The sequence below is a fragment of the Poecilia formosa genome, unplaced genomic scaffold (assembly GCF_000485575.1).
Source record: "Poecilia formosa unplaced genomic scaffold, Poecilia_formosa-5.1.2 Scaffold102, whole genome shotgun sequence".
NCBI lineage: Eukaryota > Metazoa > Chordata > Actinopteri > Cyprinodontiformes > Poeciliidae > Poecilia > Poecilia formosa.
Genome location: NW_006800041.1, coordinates 774,621 through 793,904, shown reverse-complemented (window position 1 = coordinate 793,904; position 19,284 = coordinate 774,621). Strand labels below are relative to the sequence as shown.

The 19,284-nt window shown below is 36.9% G+C and overlaps 2 protein-coding genes across 2 annotated transcripts in view; one reads left to right on the top strand and one right to left on the bottom strand.

Moving 5' to 3' along the window:
* Window positions 1-19,284, bottom strand: part of esrrga (estrogen-related receptor gamma a) — a 263,653-nt gene that overhangs the window by 219,256 nt on the left and 25,113 nt on the right. The gene's annotated exons all lie outside the window — the stretch shown is intronic.
* spata17 (spermatogenesis associated 17) lies at window positions 1,005-19,170 on the top strand. The gene is made up of 7 exons (XM_007559109.2): window positions 1,005-1,104; window positions 2,788-2,877; window positions 3,933-4,014; window positions 5,406-5,456; window positions 8,959-9,062; window positions 14,966-15,089; window positions 18,829-19,170. The coding sequence occupies exons 1-7, from the start codon at window positions 1,037-1,039 to the stop codon at window positions 19,093-19,095; spliced, it is 786 nt and encodes a 261-aa protein (XP_007559171.1). The 5' UTR covers window positions 1,005-1,036; the 3' UTR covers window positions 19,096-19,170.

Below are 19,284 nucleotides of genomic sequence, written 5' to 3'. Positions count from 1 at the left end.
TTGTCATTTCCCTGTCTTCAAGGAGTAATCTATAATGCTGATATACCTCTGACCAACAGGCAGACAGGTGTCTTTCCTTGGAGAGATATAAAACTGCACAGTGACTGACAGACAGACAGACAGACAGAGACAGAGACACACACACACACGCACGCACACACACACACACTGCTTTGGTGATCACTGTGACAGCGGAATATGACTGAAGACTGAAGAGAAGTGGAATGAAGATGAGAGGAAATGGGGAAGGGAGAGCAGGGAGACATAAACTGATAACTTTTGATAACGGTTGATAACGTCAAGAAAAGACGGAAATAGATGAAAGAGCGGCTGGAAGGAAGAGCTTTGGCGACTGGCAGATCAATACAAACATCTACAATCTGCATCTAGAGAGCAGACATTTTTAAATGACTTTCTAGCATTCCTGCTCTTATTATTCAAATACTTTTTTTAAAACTATATGTAATAAATTCAATAGATCTGAGTATGTTATTTTAATAACCGTTGTTTTTCTTATGTTGGAATTGATCTTACTGTACAGTCTCATTTATAAATATATAAATGTTGGACATTAAATGATGTGTCTATCCTATTCTATTCTAATAAAATGACATTTCTTTTTTTCTGAAATTCTGAAATCAGCTTTACTTTTGGAAATACTGACTATGAGTGAGGCTATTAGCATTATGAAGTTATCTAGTATTTATTCATATCATCAAAAATAAAACAGTATTTGGTCTGGGTATTCTTTGTAACAAAACTACTTTAATTAAAAAAAAAAAACAAAAAGCAAAAAAAAAAGCAAAAAAAAAAAAAACAAAAAGCAAAAAAAAAAGCAAAAAAAACCCGTCAGTTCCTAAGTTTAAAACAGACGCTAAAATGACTAAACATATTGGCATGTAAACGTTTTAAAGGCGTGAGTCACTGGACGCTATGAAGCATTTAGTTGTTATACAAGTATTTCCGACGAGCCCTGAACGCCTCTTCGGAACAGAGCTGTCGTTGCCAGGACAACAAGTAAACTGTCTGTGTGGCAATGGCTGACCTTCTAAAATTGAAACAACAAGTAGAGGAATTTAAAAGTGAATACTACAACAGAAACAGGTTCGTGACATGCATTTTCATATGTACATATTACTTTACATATATTGTGTATGTGGTTGTCGCAGAACTTTAAGTTTTTGGGAATAACGAATTAGCTTAATTGACATGAACTTTTTTGTCATTGAAATTTAGTGTGACGTTAACAGCAATGACATTAGGTTTTGAGACGATTTCACAGTTATCATTTTAGAAATTGTGTCGTAGCGATTGAGTTTTTTTTTTTTTTTTTTTTTTTTTTTTTTTTTTTTTTTTTTGCCGGATGTAGAAAAACCGATAACACCTTTTTCCCTGTCACATAATTGACGAAGTTGAACGACAAATTAAAGGGTACATTGTGATTTTTATTTCCTAAAATACGGTTTGGTATGTTGTTGGTTTCAGGCTGTTTGAGAAATCTAACAAAAATAGATTTCGTGAAATGTTCAATTTAGTTGTGAAAAGAACACATTTTCAGTCCTTGTCGTTTCCATAACTCGCCACAAATGTAACTTCAGGGATATGTTTTGACTAAAATATCAGCTTGTATGGAGTATGAGTATATCCAACACCAACTCTAAAGTAGATTTGCACAATGGAACAGGTCTATTAAAAGTGATCCACATTGTCAGTTCCACATCAATCGTTTCCATAACTTAATTTTGTGTGATGGAAATGTTTTGATAGAAATGACAATACCAGTGTTATAAATTTTGTTTATAAAGTTCATAAAGTTTAAAGAGAGCATCCAGATTTAAAAAGTGTTTTTTTTTGTTGTTTTTTTGTTTAGAAGCACACAGCACATTTTTTAAAAATTTGATATATGTTATTGTAGTTGTTGTTTTGATATCTGTTAAGTTTTAAAACTTTTTTAGTAATTTAAGCTTCACTTTAAAATTTAATGGGTTATTTTCATTATACAGGCAGGCTAAAAATATGTCATATTTGTCCCAGATTTAAATTTAAAGTAAGCTTTTAATTTTAATTAACATTGTACTGGAAGTAAATTTTTTTTCTTGCATGTTTAATGCACATTGAAGTCATAATAAATTTTAATGTGCAATTTATAATAACAGACACCAATAATGCTTTGAAGGCCTGGGAATCATGGAGTAATGGTTGTAATTAATTTATTGAATTCAAACACTCACATTGGTGAGGAGTAGAAACAATGACTGAAGGATTTTAGTGAGACATTTTTACCCAAACAGTGGGAAATATCTTTAAAATAAATAGTTTTACATTCGTTTAAATGTATGTGTCAAATTGTACTAAATGTTATGAACACATGCATCATTATGCATTTTTTTAAACGCATTTTGTTGTGGTGTGGTGGGATTCTTTCCTGAATGTTGGACTGCAAAGCCACAAAATATATGCTTAAATTGCTTCATTACAACTCCTATCAAAACCTGTTCTTAATTATAGCAGAAAAGAAAACTGATATATTTCTAAAAATGTGTTCGATTTTCTAGGATATTTCCTGACATAGTTGGAGAATCTAAGCAAAACAGTTGTGAGCAGTTTGAATGTTTAATAGTATTTAATCATTAGGAGGAGTACACATTTAGTTCATCTGCATCCGTTTCCTTCTTACTGTGAACAGCGTCTGCTTGGGGTACACATTACATTATTTATGCTGAGCCACTGTTACATAATCTAACTCCAGAGCTTACAATGGTTTTATTCTGGGCCTTTGTGCTTCAGGCAAGCCGAGGCGAACAGAAAGGAGGAGACCCAGGCTGCCATCCGAATTCAGAGCTGGTTCCGAGCCTGCAGGGTGCGGACATACATCAGGTAGTTCTGCAGATCTTGCATGTTATGAGTGTTTGATCTAAATACAGCTAAATTAACTCAACACTGTTGTATTTGAAATAAAAAAAAAAACAATCACATACACAAACACGCAGCAGCAGAAAGAGCCTTAATTGTCTTTCTCTCTGTCTCTCTCTCTCTGAAGGCTGTAAATTATTGAGGCACAGCTTTAAGAGTTGAGTTCAAGGGAAACCCTGATATTAGCTCACTCACATAATTATCCCGCTTCTAGAGCTGTGCAAATGGCCTCGAGGAATAAATGTAGCTCGTTTAACACACAGAGAAATATCTCTACCTTCATGCTTCCTCCGATGCTGTGACCCTAGCACCATTCTGCGGGGTCAGCAGACAAACTTCCAGACAGTAGGTTAATTCAGATTACTTTAGTTAATTGATCAATGCGTTAAGTGGATAATTAGCAACAATTTTAGCTGCCTAAGTGCAACTCCGGGGTTGTGCTATCCCCACTATAAGCATTGATTTTCTGGGCATATAAATGGCCTTTTGGAAATTGATGGCCTCGTTGGAGGCAGAGAATCGCAGTGGACTTGCATTTAGAGTATGTTTGAAGATGAATACAAATGTGCACCACTGACTAAAGGAGGTGAAAGGCTCATCTTGCGTGATTGAAAAGCCTGGAAGCGCAGAGGCCTTCCATGTTCGTGTGTCTTTCTGAGAGCTTGGGAGTATAATGTTTTCCTGACCTTTCCAGACCTCTTGCTGGCTAATGCCATTTGCACGTTATTCTTAAATAAAGGTACATTTATTTCAGAGTATTTTTCACAATTTGATCAACTACATTGTTTTAGGTAGATCTGAATATTTACCTTTTTTATTGAGAAGTTTCTGCTTATTCTAGCTTTTTGTTTTAACTGAGATGAATATTTTCTGACTATAAACTAACCTGTTTGTGACTAAAGTAATAAAACACTGACATACATCCTTTTATTTGCATTATCTCCATTTCAAAGTTTTTGCCTTTTCAGCAACTATAAATATACCCATCTAGTTCTCTCCATAATATGATCTTATTACAGACATCTGAACAAGAAAGCAATCATTGTACAGAAGGCATGGCGCGGCTTTGCAGCAAGGGCACGAGTCAGACAAATGGTGAAGGTAAGTTAGAGCCCGGGAATAGCAATAGATATATTGATTATGATATTATAGCATGCATTAGAATTCAATTGCCATATTTCTAAGTCTCTGCCTCTGACCTTAAGAAATATAATTCACTCGTTACACATGTGGGAATTAACACTTAGCAAATGTGATGAATTACGATAAGGAATTCCATCATATCATAATTTCTGGGATTCATACAGAAGGAGTTTAGTGACAAACAGAAATGAGGAAAGAGTTGTGCACATGATGATTGTGTGTGTGTGCGCTTTAGTAAAACAAGGCCCCATTTTCAGCATATTGCCTCCAACTGCTTCTTAATTGAACAGATTGTTGATACCGGATCCAATACCCAGCGCTCTCGCGTATAATTTTCCCCTGGATTGAGTTTTGTAAATGTATCACAACAAGCTATTTATCATGCCTGTAAATTGACTGTTTGCTAAAGCATAACTGCCAGTAGCCGTTTGGGAGGCGTTCAAGAATTGGAAAGGAGGGGGCGCGAAAGGGGTGTTAAAATAAACAGTGAAGGATGTGTCACACACACATATGGGCTAAAATGAGGCTGTTTGGTCTCATTTAAAAACAGACGAGTGCTAATTTGAATCACTCAAAATTGCCACGGTGCACTGTTTTGAATTAGCCCAGAGATATTCCACGCTTCACCTCCTCTTTTGGTCTCCGTCTGTCTTCCTCTGTCTCTGGGACCTTATCGTGTCTAATGTGACTCGTGCAAAGCTTCTTCACAAAACATCAAGCTGAATTCACAATCTCCTTTCAAGTCTTTGTGTTCTTCCCCCTTCCCGTCCATCCCGTCTTCTTCATCGTTATTGAAAAAGACGTGCTGAAATATGAATCTCTTTTATGGCCGACTCTCTGGTTTGCTTCTGAAATGTGCCCCCAGTGGTCGGCTGGCACGTTCGGTCTGTGACGGCTTGTTGAGTGTGTGGCTGAGTATCCTCTGGCCCTTTGTTAGTCTCTTCTGTGGCAGGGCTGTCATTGATTATGAAATCCAGAGGAGAGCGTTTGGCCGTCATACATCTCCATTAGCGCGCTGCTTGACTACCATAGATTTTCTTGGCCCTTGTCTGTGTTAGTATATTAAGAGAGTGCCGTCCTCCCCTTGATACAAAGGCCCACTAAACACTTTTGCTCTCCCTTTCTCATGCATCTCCCTCACCTTTTCTCATTGCTCTCTTATTTTTTGCTTTCTTTCCTTCTCCATTCCTACACCTCTTCCTCCACCCTCCCCCTTTACTGTGGCCCTATCTGTGCCGTCTCTGTGCAATGTATTATGTATAAAGAGCTCTTTATCTTTGATGCCTGCTGTGGACAGATCAGAGGGCCGGGAGACAAGATGTAACGGCATCTTTCCTTTGTGTTCACAGGCGGCATATTTTACCATGAAGATGAATTTCTACAACGACATGGCGGTCAGGGTAAATATCATGATAGTGTCTTGTATTAGCAAATTCAGTGTCTTGCTGTGGGGACACTCTGTTGCTTAGTATCCGCTGTGAATCGGAGTCCCCACGAATAGCAATCTCTAACACTTATTACCAGTTCTACTGCAAAACTGAAACTCTTTATTTTTACTATTTGAAACATTAACGGTTTCAAATAGTAAAACCGTAATACCGGATGTAAAAGCACATGGATGCTTTTACATCCATGTGAGTGCTGAGTTTTAGTTTATATGGGATTTATCAAAAAAAGATTGATTAGATTTATAGGGAAATTTACATTAGAAAAAGAGAATAGAAATAATATCACATTGCATTTCATTCACATACAGTGTAATAAAAAGTGTATTTTCCCCCTTATAAATCGAGTCTTCTTTAGATTTATTTTTACCACACATGAATCCCAATCCCAGTGTTGACTTTCCCCTTGTGTACCTCACACCCTGTGTTCCTGGTTTCTCTCCGTTTTTCCTGAGTTCCTATAAGTTAGTTTACATTACTAAATTCTTCTACTTTATGATGATTTCATGAAATCATGACACCCTGAAGCGTGTCTGAAACTGGCAATCAGTCCTTTATGTCGCTGTGAATGAGGTTTGGCCCACTTTTCTTTGACTAATTGTTTAAATTCAGCCACTTTGGATGGTTTAGGAGTATAAACGACCTGTTTAAACTCTTGCCACTACAAATCAATTATTTTCAAGTATGTAAGGCTGCTCCCAAACCCCCTTTTTCTTAATAACTTTGACTAAATAACTGAGGTTTTAAAAATAGATTTAACAAATGCAGGCAGGTTTTAGCTATTTTTTCTTTCATGGAATAATTGCACAAATGTCACTAAATGTCATTTTTATGTAAATAAATTTTTACTTTTTACATTTCACCTTTTAAAAAAAAATTCTTTTAGAACCTATATGTAGGAAATAGTTACTCTTTAAATATTACATTAGATTTCTGTAGTAGATATTTATCAAAAATTATAAGTTGTCTGGACTGGGGGCAAAAATTGCTTTTTTGATGTTAAAGGTTACATTTAGACCTGTCAAGACCAAGTATGTATTTTTGATAAGTCAATACAAGCAGATCATATAGATCATAGTTTGATTCTTAGAATTGTGTAGGCAAACTAATTCCCCTCCATTTTTATAGCACCACAACCTTTGTTTTAACAAATGCTCTCTTTTTTCCCTCAGAGCTGTTCCCACATTTTAATGTCATAAATCACAGCAATGCAACCATGACTGATGCTTGGCAGTTTTAAAAACAGACACCTTTTGTTTCTACAGTTTTATATTCTTTATTTTTAGAGCAAAATCTCATTCCTCCTCCTCCATAAAACTGGCTGAAAACTGGTGAAACAGAAAGGGAAGAAAATATGTAAAGGAAAAAGTAATGGTCCAGATGGGCAAAGACAAAATATGTTTTTGAATGTTTTCATTTTGTTTGAAATGAAAACTCCTTGTACTCTTTCCAACTATAGTAAATATGAGTCATTATAGAGAAACATCTTCCAGTATTAAAAGTTAGGGCCAATGTCAGCCTGTGAAGCAAAGTACATGCTTCTAAAGTTAAAGGAGAGGGGTCTTTATTAATTATTAAAAACGTTTTGTATCCCTATGATATTTCTCTAACTTCCAGATTTATGGTTCTGTGGTTAAAATGTAAGAAAGCAGAGGATTTAATCCCCACATGAGCCCTGCAAAGTCTATTCTATGTTTAACTGTGTTTTAAGAGGTAGAGTTTCTACCACCCACCATTCCTTAAACATATGTTATGCCTTGCGATATAACAGACGCAGAGTTAAACATCTTTTTACAATTATAAAAACTTTTGAAGATGTATAATGCAAAGTCCAAACTTTTACATGTCTGGCATGTGACTGGCCACAACAAAGTTAGGAACAAGTTTTCCCAGGGGCATTTTGAGCTATTTACAAATTTTGAAAGTGTGGATTCTAAGCTTTCTAATGATGTCAAACACATAGAAATGAAAAAGAAATGAAGAAAACCATTTGAATGTTGGTAAGAAAATAACTCACAACATTGAAGAAGAGATCAGCTACCGAGGGGTGTCAACAAAGGCTCTTCATTTAATCCCACTGGCCAGCATTCACTGACAGCAGGTATGACTGGAAAGGTGTGCAGCCAAAAGTGAGCTTTTAGAGTTTTCAGCTTTTGTTCCATTTTTCATGCTGTTATCTGCCATTCAAACACAGTATGTTATTCAGCTTTGAGCTTCCTCCCAAATTCAAAATGCCTCAGATTTACTCTGAAAACAAGCGAAATTCAAACACAGAATTTAGCATCTTAAAACCTCTAAAACTACTAGTTAAACATGGGAGGCTTCCTTCGTGATTATAATATATTTTGCAAAAGAAAAATAAATAAATAAAAATCCCTATTGTTTCAGAAATTTATGTTTCTTTCACTTTGTGCTGTGGCGACTTGTTCCTATCTTTCTTGTGGTGTGACACAAAGATAAAATGGCATTCTTAACGTTAATCGCAAGACTTCATACAAATGCAACCTTCTAAGATAAAAAACAATAATTGTGACGTATTTATATAAAACACAAGAAGGATCATGACACAATTGAGTCAAAATGTAAAACTTTCTTATCAAAGGAAATTAGCACGTTTTCACTTAATACCTGTTCACTGTTTAGACACAGAGGAATAAAACAGGCCTCTTAGGATCACGTTGTGATGTTTCCTTTAAATCAATGTTGACTCCATTCTTTTATTTCTAATCTCCCCTTGTTTTCATCACGTTGTGTTGAATAACAGAAGATAATGTATTAAGGCCATAATAGAAACTAGTGTTTACATGCTGCACCTCGTATTTGTATTAGATTCAACAGCATTGATTTTACTAGTCAACAGAAACTTGAACTTGCAAAGAACTTGTGGTGCCAATTACTTTATTTAAAATTATCTATTGACTGGCAGATCAATGCTAATTCTCATTTTGCTCTTTGTTGTTTTCCCACAGCCTCCACACCTCCTTCTCCTCTTCCTTCTCATAGCATAATTATTCTTTTACCTGCCATTGTTTTAATCTCCTAATTAGTCTGAAGGACATCCGCCCATTGCTTTAAAATGGTCGGCTGGTGTGTGTGTGGGTGGATGTGCTAGCTAATACGCAGCCTACTCTGTCAGTGGAGGCTGAACTGGTTAAAAATACGGAGCTGTGTCACTTGTCAGTCCCTCCTTGAGTAGCCTGTTTGTCACTGTCTTGTAGTATAAAATGCTGCATGTGATTTATGTGAAAACTATCACAGCACAAAATACATGAAAGTAACGGGACAGTCCTGACACCTGCTCAGCAGATAATGTTTTGTAGAGAACTTATTGTCTTTTGTGCAGTGTCTTAGTATTAGATTATTTTGAAAGACAAAACAGTTTCTTCTGTACTTTGTCATCTATTCTGCCATAATTCGTAGTGCAAAGTTTTGAGAAAGTTCTCTGTTATTTCTACAGATTCAGAAAACATGGAGAGGATTCTACTACAGGAAGTACATCCATTACTTTTATGCTCGGAAAAGATACCTGCAGCAAATTCTCATGAAGAATGAGCTCGTGAGGTAAGAAGAAAATTAAACAGATTTTACTTTTTACTATATATATTAGATACATAACCTAGAGAAGATCACTTTTTTTCACAACACGTACACAGGATGTATTGCCTTTCTGAGCTCGTGTAACTTTAATGAGCAATTACCTCCCTGCCCCCCCAAAAGAGAAGAATTAGTGTTACATATTTACAAAATCTGTGCTTAATGCTCGTACCCACATGGTCCATGAGTGCCCTGAAGAGTTGGAAATACTTTGAAAACTCTAATTTTAAATGCGTATGGGGCAAAGATAAAATATGTTTAAACCATTTCTTAGTGTTTTGTTATCAGACTGTCACAACACTTTCTAAATGTAGGAAACTAGTGAAAGAAATATGCAATGAATCAAGAAGTAGACGTGTACTACCATGAACACGTAATAAAGATAAGATTACCTTATGAGGAATAATACATTTGAATGCTCTAACTTGAAGACTAAAATATAGCTAAGCAGAAAGGAAAAGTGAAGAAATATGAGAAACCAAGACATAGAAATAGAGTAGAAGGTAGAGGCTGAGAAATGATTTCTTTAAAGTGCTCAGGGCTAAGGGACAAAGAAGTGAACATGTGAAGAAATTAAAAATTAACCTCTGATTTGAACCGCAGCCTGTGCATTAATAAAACATGCTCTGCTTTAGGGCTTAGTGCTAAAGAAACACCATCTTTTATTTTCAAAAAAAAAAAAAAAAAACTATCATGTTTAGCTAATAGCCACATTTTTTAATGCTGCTAATTCATCTCAACAGAAAATATCTCTAGGCTTCTGCTAAAATTAAATGTAAATTTGTTACAATGCTTCTTGGATCACTGCCTTTCCTCCTCAGGACCCCACCTGCATTTCACCTTACATCCTTCCTCTTTAACCTTTTTTAGAAAGAGCTAGGACTACATTGTTAAAGCTTATACTCTGCTATGCTATAATGCATTACACTGCATGGAGTTGAGAAGATTTAAATGTTCCATATTCGGTCTAATGGCTGCATTATAAATGTATGACATTCTGTTGCTTTTGTACAAGCGCAGGTATAGACTCAGCTACACCCTTGATGTGTTCAGGGTGTTAAGTTCTCCTTTGCTTCAGATAATCACATGTTTATGCAGTGCGACTGAGGTCATGATCAATTAACACTGTTCCGTAATTCATTGAAAATATCCGCCCTGTGTTAGGTATTTAGTCCTTGAATCGCTCATGACCTGATCGCTTACCCCACAAAGTTCTGCTGCTTAATCCACCAACATGCTCTTTTCCTCCACTATCTGTCTGTCTGTCCAGTTCACTGAACACATTATTGAGTGCTGGATTAATGGTGTCCATTCAGCGAATGTTGTTGTAGCAGTAATATAGTAGTATGTGTCTTGCTAAACCGCTTTCTGTCCTATCATACTCATAGTCTCTATTTCAGTGTCTTTCTCTAATGACAGATCACCCCAGCACTAAAACCATCTGTGCCATTTCATTAGGTACAGCAGCCAACTAATCCCCGCCACTTACACCATCCTCTTCGATACACGACTCCCTTCATCTCTAACTTTCGCTTCTCTCCTTGCTCCTCTCTATCTTAATCTATTTAGCTCTATATCTTCCCTCTCCCTGCCACAGGTTCACTGTGTCCATCTTCATTCATCCTTTCTCTCCTATTGCATACCCTAATGAAGTCAGGACCCCAGCGAAGTCCCCTCTTTGCCTCAGTTTTCCTTGATACCCCAACAATTTATCACTTTGTCAGGGTGACACTTAAAGTTCCCCGGCTTTATTAAGGGCATGCAGTGGGACGATGGGGCCAATTAGGAAAGCAGAACAACCATGCTTTGCATATTTACTAAATGTCCTGTCCACTAACATGGCCTGTTAACTACGCAAATTATTCCTCTATCTTCTATAACAGCTGGGTAATTATTACTGCCATAATCAGATAATTCTTGCTGTGATGCTGCAACACTGTAGTTAAACCTTTTAACTTATCCTTAAAAGTGCCAAATTGGAGGATTGAGAAGAATTTGTGGATTGCCATTGGGCTGAGCTGCACTAGTTATTTTCTATAAGCTACATTGCCCCCCTTTTCTCTCTACACTTTCTTCTTCACGTCTTTCTTTAGTCAAGTTTTCTTCATTCCTCTCTCTCTCTCTCTCTCTCTCTCCCTCTCTCTCTCTCTCTTGTGTCTTGTGTCCCTTCCAAGGACATTCATGAAAGGGGAGCTGCTATGGTGGAGATAGAGCAGGCCTGCCCTGCAATCACTCTCCACTTTTGTGCGCCTGCATTTCTTTTGCTGTTCTTTCCTTCTGATCCATTCTGGATACAGTTAAGTTCACTCTTTCAGCTTGATTGTATTTGTATGTTCTCCCTCTCACTCTGTATTTGTGTTTGTGAGAGTAAAACAATAGGAAGAATAAGTAAGATACATTCAGAGTGTTCTTTTTTTTGTTTTGCTTTAATTGGGACATATTTATTTTAGCCATTGTTAGCCTCAGTACTCTGCTCATTTTGAGTACTTTAACTGATTAGTTACTGTAATCAATCAGTAAGTTAAGCAGAAAAACTGTTACAGGTTGCTGAAAAATGCCACAAGTTGTGACACCAAATTTGTCCATAAAGTTGTATATACACTCTTTGCCAACTGTTGAATCATTCAATGGGAACAATTAAATCAGCCAATCAGGTCAAGGCTCCACTAAATATTTAGAACCTAACTTATTAGCGTCTTTCCTCTCTGTCTGGATGACCAAAAGTGTGGCCTGCTGTCCCCTGGATCCTCACTCTCTGATATTCCATCAGTCCTTGAACCCCTGTTGTGAACCATAAAGTAAATTATTGATGGAATACTGAGAAAAGTAGCTCTACAATATTACACATTTAAATACATTAAAGGTCCAGGGCAGAAGTGTCAGCAAGGGTTTCCAGTTATTGGAAAGTAGTTATACTATATTATCATGTGTGTTCAGCAGCTCAGCAGCCACAAGCTGAAGTCAAAGTGCTCTACCTCATCTTCTGCGGCCTGGTCTGAGCAATGTTTGTTTCTTGATAACTATAATGTGTTATGAGTTCTTAAAATTATTAACCTGATTGTAATTCATGTCAAATGGTAACTTGTCATTGTAAAAACACTTTTAAGCAATGGCTTCCGCATAATTAGGCCCCAGATGCACTACTGCATATTTAGGATAGATCCTTCCTCCATTTTTGAAAGAAAGTCTGTTCAATTAAAAAAAGCTCTAATACCTCCTTTAAAACTATTTTAGCTTGCACAAGTTTTAAAACTATGCACTTTTAAGGGTGTTTCTAAAATCTCTCTTTTTTTGTTTTTAACCAAAAACCAGAGGTCCAAATGGAGCAAAAATCCTCTTTATTGCCAAATATCTAGATTAGTGTGGACCTGGCCTTTCAAGGGGGCATATTATACGCAGTGTCTTCCAGACCTTAATGCCATTTAATAGCCTTATAATTGGCCTCTGTCTCTTTAAGAAGCTGCTACTCTTTCCGACACCCCGCCTTCAGCATGTCATCACAACAATGCTAATCCAACATGATGTTTACAGCCGTTCATAGGAGTGTTGAACTGAGAAGTAGTTCACATGATAAGTTCAGCAGAATCTCAGCTCCACCAGGTGTCTCTTGCTGTGTAAATGGGCAGAGCTTCATTACAGCAAACCCCCAAATGGCTACCATGGTAGGTCAAAGTAACAATCCAGGTATCATTTTTGTGAGGGAATAACATTATAACATGATATAAAGCCCCCCAAAAAGTGATTTTACATTTTGCTCTCACTTTTAAGTGTTCACTCAGACTCTAAATTCTCCAGATATTCATCTGGCATTTTTGGTAAATAAACTCATTCTATAAAACACAAAGGATCCAACATCATTGAACCAAAGATCCCAGCAGACCCAGAGATGTTCTTCCTCTAAGCCCTGATTAATCACAGCTTATTTTCTCTTAAAAGGATCATTTGCATCTGAACTTCATATCTAATAAAGGAAACAAACATCTTCTTTAGGATTTAAACTCCAGTCAAATTCACTACATTGAGTTTTGTTAGTTTAGAGCTGATAGTAAGATTAATAGTGGATTTAAATGTGAGAGCCTTCGTCATTGTTGGTACATGTTTATGCATGAGAGATGTCAGAAAACTCAATGCGCATTTATATATTTCTCACATAATTTCAATTTAACTTATTCTAAAATACACACATTTCCAAACACACACAGGAAGAAGGCACGTGCCGAACAGGGTTAATGAGGGTTGTATGTTGTGGTGGCTGGTTGGGTCGACACAGATCGAGATGCCTTCAGCCGTTACAAATCTGTTTGGCTTTTGTCCACTACACAGCAATTAATAACACTAGGACTGTGGGCAGGAAAACAAAGGTCACCTATTCAGCCAGACCAAGACAAACACACATGCACACTGACACAAATTTGTGTGTGCTTCCAAAGTCTTTTAAAAATTAGCATGGACACTAAACCACACTGGCAAATTTGTGACATATAAACACACAAAATATCACACACTTAAAACAGTTTTACCCTCTCAAAACAGAAAGATGCACACCTAATAATACAGGTTGTTGCTCTGTGAGGCATGAATATAAAGATATACAAACATGCACCAGGTGGTTTGTGAATAAGATTCTTACAGTAAACACCAACTTTATATTTTACATTAACAAGTAATATTCCTGTTAGCTTGGTAGACAAATAGAGGCCAGCAACCTCAATATTTACACTTTTCACACAAACCCCCACACACTATATTAAATAGCTATGCTTAATATTATAAACATACGCATTCAGATTTGCTCCTTTCCTTGTTGCACACAAGCACACACACTGAGCTCTGCATATTTCATTTATTTTGTAATTTAATCTGGTTCTCTGGAAGGAATGAGAATGCAAAGGCAACAGGACCGCATTGTAATTCCTTTTTAAATGTCAGCTGCCGCAGAATGTGTTAACCTCACATTACAGAAACACTTTGAATATCCGGATTCCGGCGTGGAGACTTGTAATTGAAAACAGAAGTTGGATAGGGGGAGAGACGGCAGAGAGGAATTAAAGAGAAAAAGAAGGGATCGGAAACGAAAAAAATAGAAAAAAGATGCAGGATTGTTGATGAGCTCTGGCTAAACTCTTATTGGTATTACACCAGCGGAAATAGATTGGTTTTACTCTTAGCTTTGTGGGCGTCTCTTCAAATTATCATGGCGTATGTGTTTTAGTAATTGTTTCCAATTCCCCTTTTAAGTTATTACCCCTTTGTAACAATAAGGCTGCGTGATTGTGGAGTGAAATAGCTGTGTATGGGGTTTTAATGCATCCCATTTAGCCAGCTTCGCTAAACAGATGTCACAGACAGACCTGTCCTGGCTACTGTGATGAAATATATCCATCATCCTCCCACTTATACCCTCTCATGCTTTCAGTTTGCTTTTTTCTCTCCGCAGAGCCTCATTTCCTTGTTTTTCTCCCACTGCACCATTGCCTTTTCATGTCTGTCCCAGTGTGATTAGGCAGTTTTTTTATTACTCTGAAGGACACTTCAGGGAATTGTCAGGCTGTGCTTATAATACATACCAACACCTGCACAAATGCTGTTTAATTGGGTCGACATCGTCTACAAATTACCTAAAACTCACGATGACGTCCTAACTTGCTGTGAAAAATTGATAAACACTTAGTAATCTTGATATTAATTTAGAGAATGCATTCATTTGCATTAACCGTGGAGGCAGTAGTTATTTTTTATCCTTTTTGACCACTCTTTATATTTGCATTTGTGTATTACTTTGATTTTTACTCCTATTCTCTCTCAAAAAACATTAACTCAAAGGAAAAAAATGAATGTGGATTTATGTGGCTGTTTTGTGCTTCATGTAGGAAAGAGTTGGACGAAATTGAGAAAGCACAGACGAGAGAGAAGGAATATCTAGAAGCTATAAAAGAGCAGAAAACGAAAGCTTACCAAGCTTATCGATTGCACCATCTCATCAGCACGAAAAAGGTTGGTATTTAGTAACAGAAAATAAATACAAATGTTTTACTATGATGTAATAAACTTGCATTAACCAGACCAATATTTAGTGGAAAACTAAAACAATCTCATGATTTCTTCCTATTAACATTTATTTCAGTGTTTTCTCTTGGCAAACGTGTGAAAGTATTAACATTTTTCTATTATTACTCATATATTAGCCTCAATGCACATGGATTAATAGTTTAATTTAATTTTCACATTTTCTTTTCCCTCACAAAAATTGTATAACATTTACGTAATTTTTATTTTTTTGGTCATATTTATGCAGTTTTATAAGTAATAAAGTCAGCAGTGTTATGTGTGCATTAGAATTGAAAATTATATTTATGTTGCATTTATGTAAAGATTGCTGGAATCTGCCGTACCAGTTTTAAGTCTTTAAAAATTCCCACATTTCTGCTTTGAATTTGACAACAAACTTTTAACCGAGGCTGCAGTAGCAGATGAAGATACATGTCAGACTGAACACATATCACCAAATAATTTTATTTTTCTACTTAAATAAAAGTGAATACAATGTTTCATTATGTTTCTCTGAAAAAAAATCTAGGCAATAAGCATTCCTGTTTATATATGCCTACACATATACCTGTACAGTTTATTGTGGTTGGACTGACAGAAGCTGAGATAAGCACTCCAGACAGGCCGGTCCTCTGGAGGCAGGCCACACGGAGAAACTTTTTTTTTAAATTCCCTTTTTTCCCATTTTGTCAACAGAAGAGGGCTGTGTGGAGCTAAGTTGAGTGTGCACACATGAGTCCTCGTGGCTCTTCTGATGTGCTGAGTGGAGTATTTTACTTCTTCCCCTGGTCCAGGTGCACAGGAGTGCGTGCGTGTGTGTGTGTGTGTGTGTGTGTGTGTGTGTGTGTGTGGCATCCACAAATCTCTGTGACTCCCTACTGGGATCATAATGAAGACAAAGCACACTGGTCACTGTTGATTCAGCACCACTCGTCTCAATTTTTCTGTCTTCTTTTACCTTTTCATCTCATACTTCCATCTTCTGATTGGTTTCAAAAGGCTTATTATCAAAGACATGACTTTTGTACGTTGCCAGCTGGAATAATTTCAATTTGATTAGTCGTTGATGTTTACCAATGTGTGTTTTCTTTTCCTCATCTGAATAAACTAATAATTTCTTTTAAACAAGCAATAAGGAAAGTATAGTAGAGTTTATCTCCTCTTCCTGTCCTCTGTCTTTCTAACTCAGTATATATTTTTGTCTTCCTCTCTCTGCCTCTGCATATGGCAGGGGTATCTTTCCCATAGTAGCTCTGACCTTGTCAGCTGTGAATAGATGGCTCTCCACCACAGTTCATCCTTCCTCAATTCTCGGACCCAAGCCCACACACACACACACACACACAATGAACCCACACTCTCACACAGATACTCAGACACGGCTTACCAAAAGGCCCTAAGTCCCTCTGACAAAGACAGAGATGCAGTGTTCCCGGGGTCAACATCATTGTTCTTCTCGTGGCTGGCTTGGTACTTTTGGGGTTTCGTGTTTGTGCTTCTGTGTGTGTCTATGAGAAAGAGAGTGTGTTTGTGTTACCAGGAAACTCTAAAGAATGTAAGATTGTCTCTGTACTAATATATTTAGACTTTCATGAACTGACATCGTGTTGCTGTCCAGTTGAGTGTGTGCTTGCTGTTGATGACCCAGACTGGAAACATTTCTGATGAGTGCCAATTACCACCTCACATTGTCTCAAAGTAATCTGTACTAAGCTGTCAAATTAGCCGAGAATAATATTTGTATTTATAGTTTAGCAAAGTGTTGTGTGCAACAATTAAGTCTTGTTTTTATGCAAAATTACTGACATTTTTTTTATATTATTTGGATTTTACAGGTTGATAAATCTCCTACTTTAAGATAAACCACTCCTATGGGAGATGCAACATATGTGCAGCAACTAAGAAGCAATGGATCAAAAGTAGCATTAGAATTACTTTTCAATGGGTTAAGTTAACATGTTTGATTTATTCCTTGTTTTTGTATTTACTGTTGTAAATATGTAATTTTTGGTGCCTTGATCTGTCTAGTAGGTATACATTAAAACTAGATTCAGTCAGATAATTTGTCTTTTTTTTCCTTATTAATTTAGTCGTGTGTTATACCAAAGTGTGGAGTCATATGAAGTGTATGGTGGAGAAATGGGTTGTTGCTTTGCCACAAGAAGGTCCTGAGTTTGAATCTTGACAAGGACTTTCTGCCTGAAGTTTGCATGTTTTCTGCTGTCCTATGGTCTAAGTGTGTGTGTGTGTGTGTGTGTGTGTGTGTGTGTGTGCGTGTGTGCGTGTGTGTGTGTGTGTGTGTGTTGTCAGCTGTCCAGTGTGTGTTGGCCTGTGATAGACTGGCAACCTGTCCAGGGTTCATAGATAGGGACCAGCTCCCAGCAGGTATAAACAGAGGACAGAAACATAAATGAAACAAATTTCTCTTTATCCCAAGATGGAGTACGTAGGATTCTCCTTCTATTACTGATTTCTACGTATCTAAGGATTATTATTGTGGAGTGGCCCATTGAATTAACCCATTAAAAATAAAGAATTAGTTTTCATTTGGTGGCATATTAAAGATAAGAATAGACTTGTTTTAACTTGACTAATTTCCTGTTATGGTTAAAACTCATTGAATAGCTAGTTAAATCAAAAATCGTAGTAGCAGTGAAACGTCATAGAATTAACTAGTTTGTCAACGTTAAAAAAAATTGAGCGAGGTGATTTAACAGTTTCCCACTTCTGACTTTTTCCCTTCTCTCTCTGTTGTCTCAGTCTTAAAGTAGCTTAAATAGCAAAGAGTGTTATTAGCATATAGAGTAGATACAGAGTCGTCCGACTTGAAGCTTTGGTCTCTTAATTAACAGACAGGCAAAAGGACCACTGTGATTTGAATAATTATTACTGAGACTGTCGGTGGCTTATCTCTTCCAATTTTAGAAGCAATAAGACAAAGTTTTGTTTGTGTTTAAATACTTTTGCTGCACAGCTACAAAGATGTCAGTGTTTGACAGCTTGTGTAAGTTTTTCTGTCTATGCATCGTTGCTCTTGTGGTTCAATGAAGAAAGAATGGATGGAAGGCTGGAGAAAAGTTTTCTTAATGGAGCAAAATTGCAGCTGTTTATTTCACAGATATTGGACTTTGTTGGCACAGTCTTAATGATGTTGGGACTCTAGACAAAGAATGTCACAAAAAAAAAAAAACTTCACGGAAATTCAGAGGAAACATGTAGTGACCAGTAAGGAAAAAAAAAAAAAAAGATTAAGAGATTATGTGTCTCAACTCAAGTCCAACAGAGTCCAACCCTGATATTGTTACATGCAGAAGAAGCTTTATGATGACATCGTTTTCCAGCCTTAGAGGCACCACCAGTGAGGATCCTGGCTAAATTTAAGTTATTCAAAAATATTTTTTTGGTATTTATAAAAATTATTACCAATATTTTAACATACGACATCTTTATTGTTTTGTGGCAATACCTTAAAATGTTAAATTGTGTGATTTGTTGAGCAGTGAAAGATTGTCAAAAGTAAGACTTACTTAAAATCCCCACATTAAAATAGTTACTTTGGCCTAAATGTTAACGTGTACAACTGTTACCACTGCACAATAATTAGTCCTGTAGCCTCCATCTCTGGTTTTCTCTCTTCTTCTCTTAAGTCGTGGGGTAAAATTTCTTTTTGTTTCTCTTCTTTTAGCTCCCTGGGGTGTTCAACTCTCCTTACAAGCAGACCCCTCATGAGATGGAGCTGCTGCTGAGGCAGGTCAGGTATCAGGTCCCTACCAGCATGGCCCACCGGGATACAGGTTCTCTCGGGGGCCTTTGTGACTCAACGGGACTTAGTTTCTCTGGGTCTCCTCAGTCCCAACGTACCATTTCCACCAAAACCCAGGAGTCGAGGACCAGACTACCTCCTATCGCCACCAAGAAGGGAAAAATGACCCAAGCTGTCCATAACAGATGAGGCAGATAATGGATTAAAGCACACTTAAAATATGAATGAGGTAAAAAAAAAATTAAAAAGAGTGCAATAGTAAAATTCTTGTGTTCGAGTGATGACAAAATAAAAGACAATGTGACAGCAGCTGTAAAGCCCAGCTGAATCAGCGGCTCCTGGAAGAACACCTTTGCCTCGACACAGTGATCACAGTAA